General features: G+C 50.1%; 1 protein-coding gene across 1 annotated transcript in view; it reads right to left on the bottom strand.

Moving 5' to 3' along the window:
• PKDCC (protein kinase domain containing, cytoplasmic) overlaps positions 1-2,745 on the bottom strand; it is a 73,728-nt gene extending 70,983 nt beyond the window's left edge. Inside the window, exons 1-2 of the mRNA XM_015408606.1 lie at positions 2,396-2,745; positions 1,795-2,329 (exon numbers count right to left, since the gene is read on the bottom strand). Coding sequence (XP_015264092.1) covers positions 1,795-2,329; positions 2,396-2,523 — 663 coding nt within the window. The 5' untranslated portion in view covers positions 2,524-2,745. The remainder of the gene's footprint in view (positions 1-1,794; positions 2,330-2,395) is intronic.
• Between the last annotated feature and the right edge of the window lie 6,984 nt (positions 2,746-9,729).

Here is a 9,729-nt window from a genome sequence, read left to right as displayed (position 1 = left end):
AACTGTGCCATGAACCTCACTAGGCCACCCTGGGCCATATCCTGTCTCACAGGGCTGTCGTGAAGGTAAAAGGCCCGGCACTCCCCACCAATGCTCCCTCTAAAATATGGAGTCTTGTAAGCAAAACTCCTATTTTGTGAGCTACTGGCATTAAAGCTGTGAGTGAGCTAAAAAACTGCACCCCCCTCGCCAATGTTCCCTCTAAGTTGTGGAGTCTTGTGAGCAAAAATTCTACTGTGTGAGCTACTGGCATTACAGTTGTGAGCGAGCGATTTGGCTGCTGCATAAATTAGTTTGCTCTGGATCCATCCTTCCTGAGCAAAGGCAAAAATGTGTGAGCTGGAGGCTAAAAAACTGTGAGCTAGCTCAGACTAACTCAGTTTAGAGGGAACACTGCCCCCTCCCCCTTTTGGCCAAAGGAAATTTTTTTCTGGCCCAGATTATTTGAGGTCTTCCTCAAAGGACCAGGAGCCAGATATTCTGCCCGCTGAAGAATTCTGTATATATCCAAAACTGATCTGCTCATCATCTCCAGATTTTAAGGAGTCTGCTCCAAACTCTCACTTTACGCACCATTCACATCTTTATTCATTGTTGTTGTTGTTTTTAAAAAAACCTGGCTTTCCTACTTTCCCCCTTCCCCCCAAACTCCCGATTTTAAACACGCTTATTTGGAGACCAGGATTAAATGCGAGAGTAGAATATCTGCAGTCTAGATGTGCTGACCAAGGCAGCCCTTTCAGTAAGATGACAATACTCATGGATCAAGCCTGACTCAATCCTCCCCACCCCCCTATGAGGACTGATGCCGCTCTGAGGGACAGGCCCAGATTCCAAACCCCTGAAGCAAGACTCAGCGTGCAGTCCTGAGAACATTTTCTTGGGAGTAAGCCTCACTGAGTAGACCCCGGTAGGACTCTGAGGAGACCTGTTTAGGATTACACTATTTGGCTCCAATCATAAAGCTCGTTTACCTGAGAGTAAACCCTGTTTAGCACTATGTATTACCACTATCTAAGCATGAACAGCCAACCTTGAAGTAACATCTCAGATCCCCGTGGGATTAGAAGCAGGATCATAAGTGGAGTTACTTGGAAGAAAACTCGACGGAAATCTATGGGACTTGTCTTGCAGTACAGGCATTAAACACTTAAGTGTAACGGGGGAGGGGGGAGCCAGTTCCGCGAGATTACAAACTCAGCATCTGATCCTACGAGGTCCTCCGGGATCTTTATCCCCACCGGACGAATGTTCGCATGAAGCCGCATGAAAATACTCCGGATTTAACCGGCTGTTGACTTCAACCCTCTGGTAACCCGATCCCAAATACGTTTATGTCGAAGTCAGTCCAATTTACTTGAGGGGGATTTACATGTAAGCAAATCCCTTTAGGATTACGACACCTACATCCCCTATTCTTGGGTGAGGAAGAAGCGAGGCCAGCCAGAGATTGCACGTGGCCCAGTGGTCTGTTTGGACGGGTAAAGGGCCCTCTGCGTCGAGTTGACACGTGGGGGGGGGGAGGCATCAATTCCAAGAGAATCCGGCTCTCTTAGGGCTTCCTAAATCACGCTGTCTCCTGATAATGCAACGGCCTCTTTGCTCGTGCTCTTTTTGGGGGGCCCTGCTGCAACCCTCCCGCTCATAGATGCAGCTGAATCGGTTTTGCTTTTACTTCGAATCCTATTTTGGTCCCTATTTCCCCACTCTTGTGCGAAACCCGTTTCAGACCCTGCGCGTCCCCCCGCCTCGCTTGGAGCGGCGGACGAGAGAAAGAGAGGGCGCTTCCAGTACCTGAAGGATGTTGGGGTGCCGCAGCCTCTGCAACAGGATCATCTCCTTGAGGATCTTGTAGGAGGCCAGGCGGTAGCAGTCCTCCAGGGCTCCGTAGAGCTTCACGCAGTGGTCGATGTCGTGGCCGCCGAAGTCGACCGACTTGAGGGCCACCGCCAGGCTCCGGTTGAGCACAGCTTTGTAGACGGCCTTGGTGTAGCCGGAGCCCAGGTAATGCACGTCGGTCACATTGCTGATGTCCCGGCAGCCCAGCCGGAGCGGGCGGAGAGGCACCTCCAGCTTGGCGCGGGGCTCCCAGGGGGTGCCCCGGGCGGCCGGCGGCGCTTTCGGGTTGGCCGGGCTCCGCTCCGAGGAAGAGGAGGACGAGGCGAGTCGCCGAGGGGCCAGGTCCATCAGCCGCCGTTCCAAGGGTCTCATCAGCAGCCGGGACGGAGCCGCCGCCGCCGCCGCCCGGTGCTGCCGCCGCTGGTACCGCAGCACCTCCTCGTAGCGCTCCCGGATCTGCTGCGCTAAATCTGACACGTGGCTGCTGCTGCTGCTGCTGCTGCTGCTGCGCTCAGCCTCCCCCGGCACGTCCGAAGGCGAGCCCGCCAGCGAGTGCGTGACGCCCGCCGTTCGCTGCTGCTGCTGCTGCGGATCAAAGGCCGGGATGAACAAGACGTTCAGCAAAGTGCCCAGCAAGAAGGAGAGGCAGAAGCCGGCTGCCACGGCCAGCTTTCGGCGCTTCATCGCCCTCCGCGTCCCCTGCTCTCGCTGCTCTGGATCAGCTTGGCTGCGATCTCCCCCGCAGCATTCCAGATCAGCAGCAATGGCAAAGATCCCTATATATTTTAAATAATAATTTAAAAAAAACCCACAGCGAAGCTGCCTCTTCAGGCTCCAAAGCCTCCGCGCTGCTCCTCGGCCACTCGAGCCTCCCGCATGACACTTGCCTCCCGCCCTGCCTTTATAACCCCCCTCGAGCGCTTATTATTAGCTGCACCCCTGCGAGGAGGGAAAGGAGAGTTGGAACGGGGCGGGGATCTCCGAGCGCTCTGCACACATTGTGACGCCACCTGATTGACTGCTCGCGCTTGCCAGTGGCACAGGGAGACCCGCAGCGGGGGGGAGCTGGGAAGCGTAGTCTTCTTCTCGCCGCTGGCAGCAAGGAAACTAAGGCCGCGGAGACTACAACTCCCAGAGTACGCTGCTGCTCCAGTTCGATAGGCGGCAACGCACTTGATAACGGTGTAGGCGAGAGGACAGTGCTGAATGGGACGGTATGAAAGGAGCCCTTCTTGCGGGACGGAGCGGCGTTGGGCAGGCGGTCGCGTGTAGGAGGGCGGCTGCGTGTGTGGTGATGATGCCCTTCATCCCTTTCGCCGCAAAGAAATAAAATATTTCGGCAGTCATGCAAGGCTTGGAGAGCAGGAAAGTGTAAAGGGGGAAAGCAGATATCGTCCGTTTCCCTATCCTCAGCCCTCTTTTCACTGGAACGCTGGCTCCGATGATGTGTCGTGTGTTTGTGTGTGAAAGCGCACAGTGTGTTCTTTGTGTGGTGTGTGTGTGGTGTTTTTGCCTTTGGGGATGGGTGAGGCTAGATGACCTCCTGGTTTATTTCAAACCTGTGATTCTCGGAAGACTCGTAGCTGTTGAACGGCCTCGCTCAAGCCCTCAGGATTTGGGCAGCGTTTGTGTGGTGGGTGTGTCTTTGCTTGCCCACGTGTCTTCATCCCCCCATCTAGCTCTAGCGCGGTGTCAGTCGCATACAAAAAGCCTGTGGGAGAGAAGGGGAGGGGGGGCAGCAGCAGCACCCGCGTCTAAGTACCGATGCGAGGAAAGACGTGCAAGTGGGTAGAACAGAGAGGGAGGAAGGATGGACGGACGGATGGATGGAAAAGGGAGAGAAGGTTGCCTCTTTTCCTCATATTTATTTTCGGACTCCCCAAAATATAAACCAGAAGGAATAAGAGAACTATGGTCGTCAGATTCACGATCCCTCTGCCATAAATGCGGTTTATAGCACTTCTAAGCAGCTCTTCTATTTATTTGGGAAACGCATTGTCTTAAATAGGGTCCAACTCATTTTTTTTTTCCTTTAGGTATCTATTTTGCAAATGCGTCTTTCAGCAGGCACAATAAGGGCTGCCAGTCAGTCGCTTATGTCAGGCGGGTTTAGATGTGACGTCTCTTAGCTATCCCATGCCCTGCCTCTCAGTATAGGAAGGCAGGTAGTTCAGGGCCGCTTTAATGAAGCTCTCTCCGCTGTAACTGATGATCTACACTCTTGATCACTGCGGCTCTCACCGAAGGTTGTAGAGCTACATGGGAGTAAACCCCATTGGGACTTAGTTCCCTCGGGTACACGTTCATACGATCGGGCTGCACAGATTCTTGATTGCCACGAAGCCATTTAAAAACAAAGTTAGTCCTGGTTCAGTGCCATCAAACTCCAAGCAGATATTTGTCAGAGTAGCCCACTCCTATTAATGCAGCTGGTGAGGTGGACTTCACCCCAGCAACGCTCATAGCAGTACAAAGGGAGCCCATCCTAAACAGATCTGTTCAGAATCCTGCTCAGGTCTATTCAGTGGGGCTTACTTACTGCGGTGGCTCAAGTGGTTAAGATGCTGAACTGCAGGCTGTGGAAGGTCAGTAGTTCAGTGGTTCAAGACCCGGGTGCCGCAAGACAGGGTGAGCGCCTGTCTCTAGTTCCAGCTCCTGCCAACCTAGCAGTTCGAAAGCAAGAAATTGCACCCATCCTAAACAGATCTGTTCAGAATCCTACTCAGGTCTATTCAGTGGGGCTTACTCCCAGGAAAGTGCTGATAGGACCGTCCTGGGAATCGGTTAGCCCCAAGGCGTTACACGACTCTTCACTATATGCTAATAGATGATATGAGGTCGAGCAGACTCCGGAGCACGACGGAAGACAGGAGGGCCTGGCCTGATGTGGCCCATGGGGTCGCGAAGAGTCGGACTCGACTGTGCGACTGAACAACGACAACAGATGGAGTCGTTCGGAGAGGGTGGGAGGGAGGACATGCATTCAAATTCGTAAGCGCAAAGATATTATTCCAAAAAATATCGAAAGGATCCAGGAAGTGCACCCGAGCCATCTTCGGCGTCCTCTGTTTGGAACTGCCGCTCTTCTCAGTATAGGGAGGTGGGTATCTTCAGGCTGCTTTCATGACGCTTCCCCTCCCACCAATCGTCCCACTCGGGAATCCCTGGGATAGTTATCCTTCTTGGCGCAAGATATGCAAAGAGATGGCTGCACTGGCAAGGGACGGAGACAGGCGCGTTTGACATCCCCACTTCACGCCAACGAATTACTCTTATCGATAGTTTGGGTGGTCCCAGATACGCACAAATCTGACCCATCCAGACTCGAGGGAGCCGTAGTTCGGGGGAGGGGGGCAGTTTGTATCAAACCGAAGGTGTTCTGTGCTAGAGAAGAGTTGCTGGACCTGCGTTTCTCTCTCTCTCTAGAAAGGACACCGATTTTAATCACCCGTAATAACACTGTCAGTCGAGGAAGCTCGCAATTCCCCCCATTATAGGGAATATATCAAACTTAGATTCGTTTCTTTCATCCCCAGCCCCACCCCGGGTCTGTGCTGCTGTGGCTCGGAAACGAGAGAGGACAGGTCCCTGGCGAGAGCCGCCGGGGCGAGGGCGGGCTGGGTGCCCCCGGAGCCTAAATCTACCACGCCTAAGCTCGGCATGGGGTCGGTCCGGCCCCGCCGGGGCTGTGAATTGCAGGCCTGAGTGCTAATGGCCTGCTTATCCATCAAGGGCCGCGCTGCGATGCTGTTAGCAACTAATTAACAAATGCAATTAGCCCCCAGAAGCGACACAAAGGGAGAGCGGCGAGGCGGGAGCCGCGAGCTGCCATTCGAGCCGCCCGAAGGTGGAGGGAAGCAGGGCCGCGCGCACAAAGGGTGGAAGGGCCGCGGGGGTCGTGCCGCGACCGGGAGCGGGGAGGGAAGGAGCGAGGAGGCCGGCCCTCCCATCGAGACCTGGCGAAGACGGGGGAGGGTTTCCCCAACCCAGAGAGAGGGCACTCCTGGGCCGCTTTGCAACAACTCTGTAATGTATTGAAATGATTACATGAATCACCTCATAGGACTCCCATGTTAAGCTTCGAGCCAGACCAGGGCTCCTCTGAACGAACTTCCTATTGGTCGCTTCGTAACAGCGACCAATCAGAACGATACCATTCCCTAGGAGGGAAAGACTCCCATTGGTCTTTATTCTAGCAATCTCATTGGTTGTTATTTGTAAATAGGCGTGGCTACATTAGCCCGGTTATGTTTAAAAGGAGCATAAGCTCCCACTGTTTTCTGTTCTGGTTTCTTACTGAGTTAGTGCTTGTTCGTTACTTCTAAATAAAGCTGAATCACTTGCTGAATCACTCTACGAGTCCTTTGTTAGCGCGATCTAACAAACTCCCTGCGGGGAGCCAAGATCGGGCCCCGGGTTTCTTTTAACGGCCGTTATTTTGAGTACGCCTTTCTCACCGAGACCCAAGGCTGGTGATGGAGCCTGAGCTCCCTGCCTGGTGACGCAGCCTGAGCTCCCTGCCTCCCAGTTTCATAGGAACCTTGTAAGGCGGGCTAGGGGGATTGTGGAAGGAAGGCCGGGGGGCAGGGGTGAGCTGCGGGCTTTAAGCCAACAGTATCAGTTTTGTAGCCACTTATTTTATGGCGGCGGCAGCTAACAATGGCCTTGCAATGTACAATGATTGCACTAGGCCTCATAACCTGACTGAAACGTGTGGACTGGCCAGTCTACAGCGGGGAATGTGTGGGCTGGGGCTTGCAGCGGTCAACTGATGGCCAGTGGCTGCCACAGGAGTGATAAATGAAGGCTTCCTCATTGGTTTCTCCTGCTGCGGCAGCTTTTCATGAGCCACCAGCAGAGAATAAAAATGAAGTGAAGTGCTCAGCTCCTTCTATAGGAAGCTCATGCTTTGAACATGCATGGTAAGCACATGACATCGTTCACACACTATGCACACTTTCGACCTATACTAGAGCAACAACCATGTGGTACCTGACCCTTCCCTTCTTGCGAATGACCACGAGACCTTTCCTTTGACCTGCCTACTCCAGCTTCCACCCACCCACCTCGCAGTGCTCAACAGTTCTGCAAGAGCAGGAAGAGAGAGGCTCCTCCATGTGTCCCAATTCTAAATATTTTTGAGTGGCTGTCCCATTGATTTCAATTGATCTTGCTTCCAAATAAGGATGTTCAGCCTTAAACAAACATCTCATGTTAATTTGGCACCCAGTCACATGAAATTAGACGTATTTCCAAGAAAAAATCTGTTCAGGATGGCTTTGGAGTGCATTTCACGTACATCAGTGGAGTTTGCTTGTAACTCAGCTTGTACCCCATTAAGATTCTGGTACTGCAGGATTTCTTTCTTTCTTTCTTCAAATTTATACACTGCCCTCCCTGCAAGCAGGCTCAGGGCAGATTACAACAGTCAGAAATATAGAAAGTTACAGAAAATAAATAATTAAAATAGTTAAAACAAAGAATATGAGTTGAGAACAGATGGCACTGTAATTAACAAATACAATATTCTCAGAACTGGAGCACCTGGGCCATAAACCATACTATAGATCTTCTCAGATGGGCCATATAAGATGGAAAGATTCAGCAAGGGAGGCCAACAATCACCCAAAAGCCTGGTGGAAGAGCTCCATTTTACAGGCCCTGCAGAACTGTAATAGGTCCTGCAGGGCCCTGACCTCAGGCAGGAGCATGTTTCACCAGGTCAGGGCCAGGGCAGAAAAGGCCCTGATTCTAGTCAAGGTTAAGCAGATGTCCTTTGGCCGAGGGACAACCAGCAGATGCTGGTCTGCTGAGCACAAAGCTCTGTGGGGCACATATGGGGAAAGGAGGTCCCTCAGATATGTCAGGGCTTTAAAGGTCAGTACCAACATCATAGGGGACTGGAATGCTAAAGTAGGAAGTCAAAAAGTAACCGGAAAAACAGACAAGTTTGGCCTTGGAAAGCAAAATGAAGCAGGGCAAAGGTTAACAGAGTTTTGTCAAGAGAACACACTGGTCATAGCGAACACCCTTTTCCAACAACCTAACAGGCGACTCTACACATGGACATCACCAGATGGGCAACACCGAAATCAGATTGACTGTATAATTTGCAGTCAAAGATGGAGAAGCTCTATCCAGTCAGTAAAAACAAGACCTGGAGCTGACTGTGGCTCAGATCATGAGCTACTCATTGCAAAATTCAGACTTAAACCAGCAGTGATGAGAAGGGAGCACTCACTGGAGAAGACCCTGATGCTGGGAAAGATTGAAGGTCAAAGAAGACGGGGACCGCAAAGGATGAGATGGTTAGACAGTGTCATAGATGCAATGAACATGAAGTTGAGCAAACTTCAGAGGACGGCGGAAGACCAGAAGGCCTGGCGTGATCTGGTCCATGGGGTTGCGAAGAGTCGGACTCGACTGTGCGACTGAACAACAACAACTGGTGGAATGAATTGCTGATCATCTAAGATCTCAGTCTGGCTTTCTAATAGATGATTGTATGATCTTCTCAAACCACTGCCACCACATATGAGTTTTGGAGTTAGAACTTCAAATTATGGGCTTTCATGTCAGCTAGACTTCTGGAACCTGAAGCATTTACATCATAAATATTTTATGGGCTATTGCCTCATAACAGTCTATCTCATGAATAGATAAACAAGGATTTGACTGGGGAAATGAGGTGACTTTCCATAGTAAGCAAGAATGACTGCAAGACTTATTTGGTGGCGGTAGTGGAAATTACAGTCAAGTTGCAGCTGACATGGCAATCCTGTAGAGTTTTCAAGGCAAGAGAGCCACAGAGACCATAGCAAAGTGGTATGACCGGGGTCAATCCATCTTCTGAAATCTAACAAGATATGGCTTGTCTGGGCTGTTTAGGTCAGCCTTATTCATTAATATACTTGTATGATAACCCCTGTATCTCCCCAAGTGTCTGGCAAATTTTTCCTGCCAAATCTTCAGTTCCCCTCAGTGACTGAGTTGCCCTACAGTAGCATATATATATTCTTTGTCATAAAAGATTTGACTCTCCACTCCCACCCTAATGTTTAGATATTTAGTTTAGGCTTTTTCTCAGCTCAGGAACTCTACTGAAAATACAGGAGATGTCCAGTTTTCTTTAAACCCTTGAGAAATGGCACTTGAGGCAAATTAACTTTCAAAAACAGAATAAAGATTTTATTAAACAGGCAGACAATATATGTATAAATGGAATAGTCAAGGTTTTGAGATTGCTGAGGTAAAGACTTTTTAATATTTTTAATATTTACAGAGTTGAATTCTTACAACAGTGTATTTGTAGTTTTGTTTCAAGGCTTTCTCTATTTCTTTCTTTGAGAGGTACTTTGTTTAGTATAATTCAGCACAACACAATTCTTATTGATTTTCTTCCTTCAGATATTATAGGCTTTCCTTTAGATAATACAGTTTTTCATTAACTCCTGAGGTGTCTAAGCTTCTCCCCTTTATTACAGACCAGGGTTCTCTTCCCAACCCCTTTCACTGGCAGGAAGTTAATCTCCTTGTTCATAAGAAGCAATAACACCTTTTACTATTTGGCTTGTACGGGAGTTCACTCTAACTACCCAGACCTTCTGCCAAATCCTTCTCCAGTATCCTTTGTCTATATAAGGCTGTTCTGTAGCTTTTCTGGCTGAGAATCTAAATTCTCCCTCATAGCACTTTAATACATTTAGACAATGGGGTTTCTCTTTTTCTTTCTGTAGAAGTACTTTTCTGACCATTGCCTGTCAGAAAACATTGACTCCCAAATGTCTCTTCCCTCAGAAGTCAAACCCTCTGGCTACTGATCCAGACGATAGATTTCAAAAACCGAACAGTGAAAGACCAAATTGCGAAAGACCAAAAGATGAAAGACCT

This window comes from Gekko japonicus, unplaced genomic scaffold (assembly GCF_001447785.1).
Source record: "Gekko japonicus isolate JY-2015 unplaced genomic scaffold, Gekko_japonicus_V1.1 scaffold1561, whole genome shotgun sequence".
NCBI classification, from domain to species: Eukaryota; Metazoa; Chordata; class Lepidosauria; order Squamata; family Gekkonidae; genus Gekko; species Gekko japonicus.
Note: the sequence above shows the minus strand (reverse complement) of the source record. Positions and strands in the feature narration are given on the sequence as shown.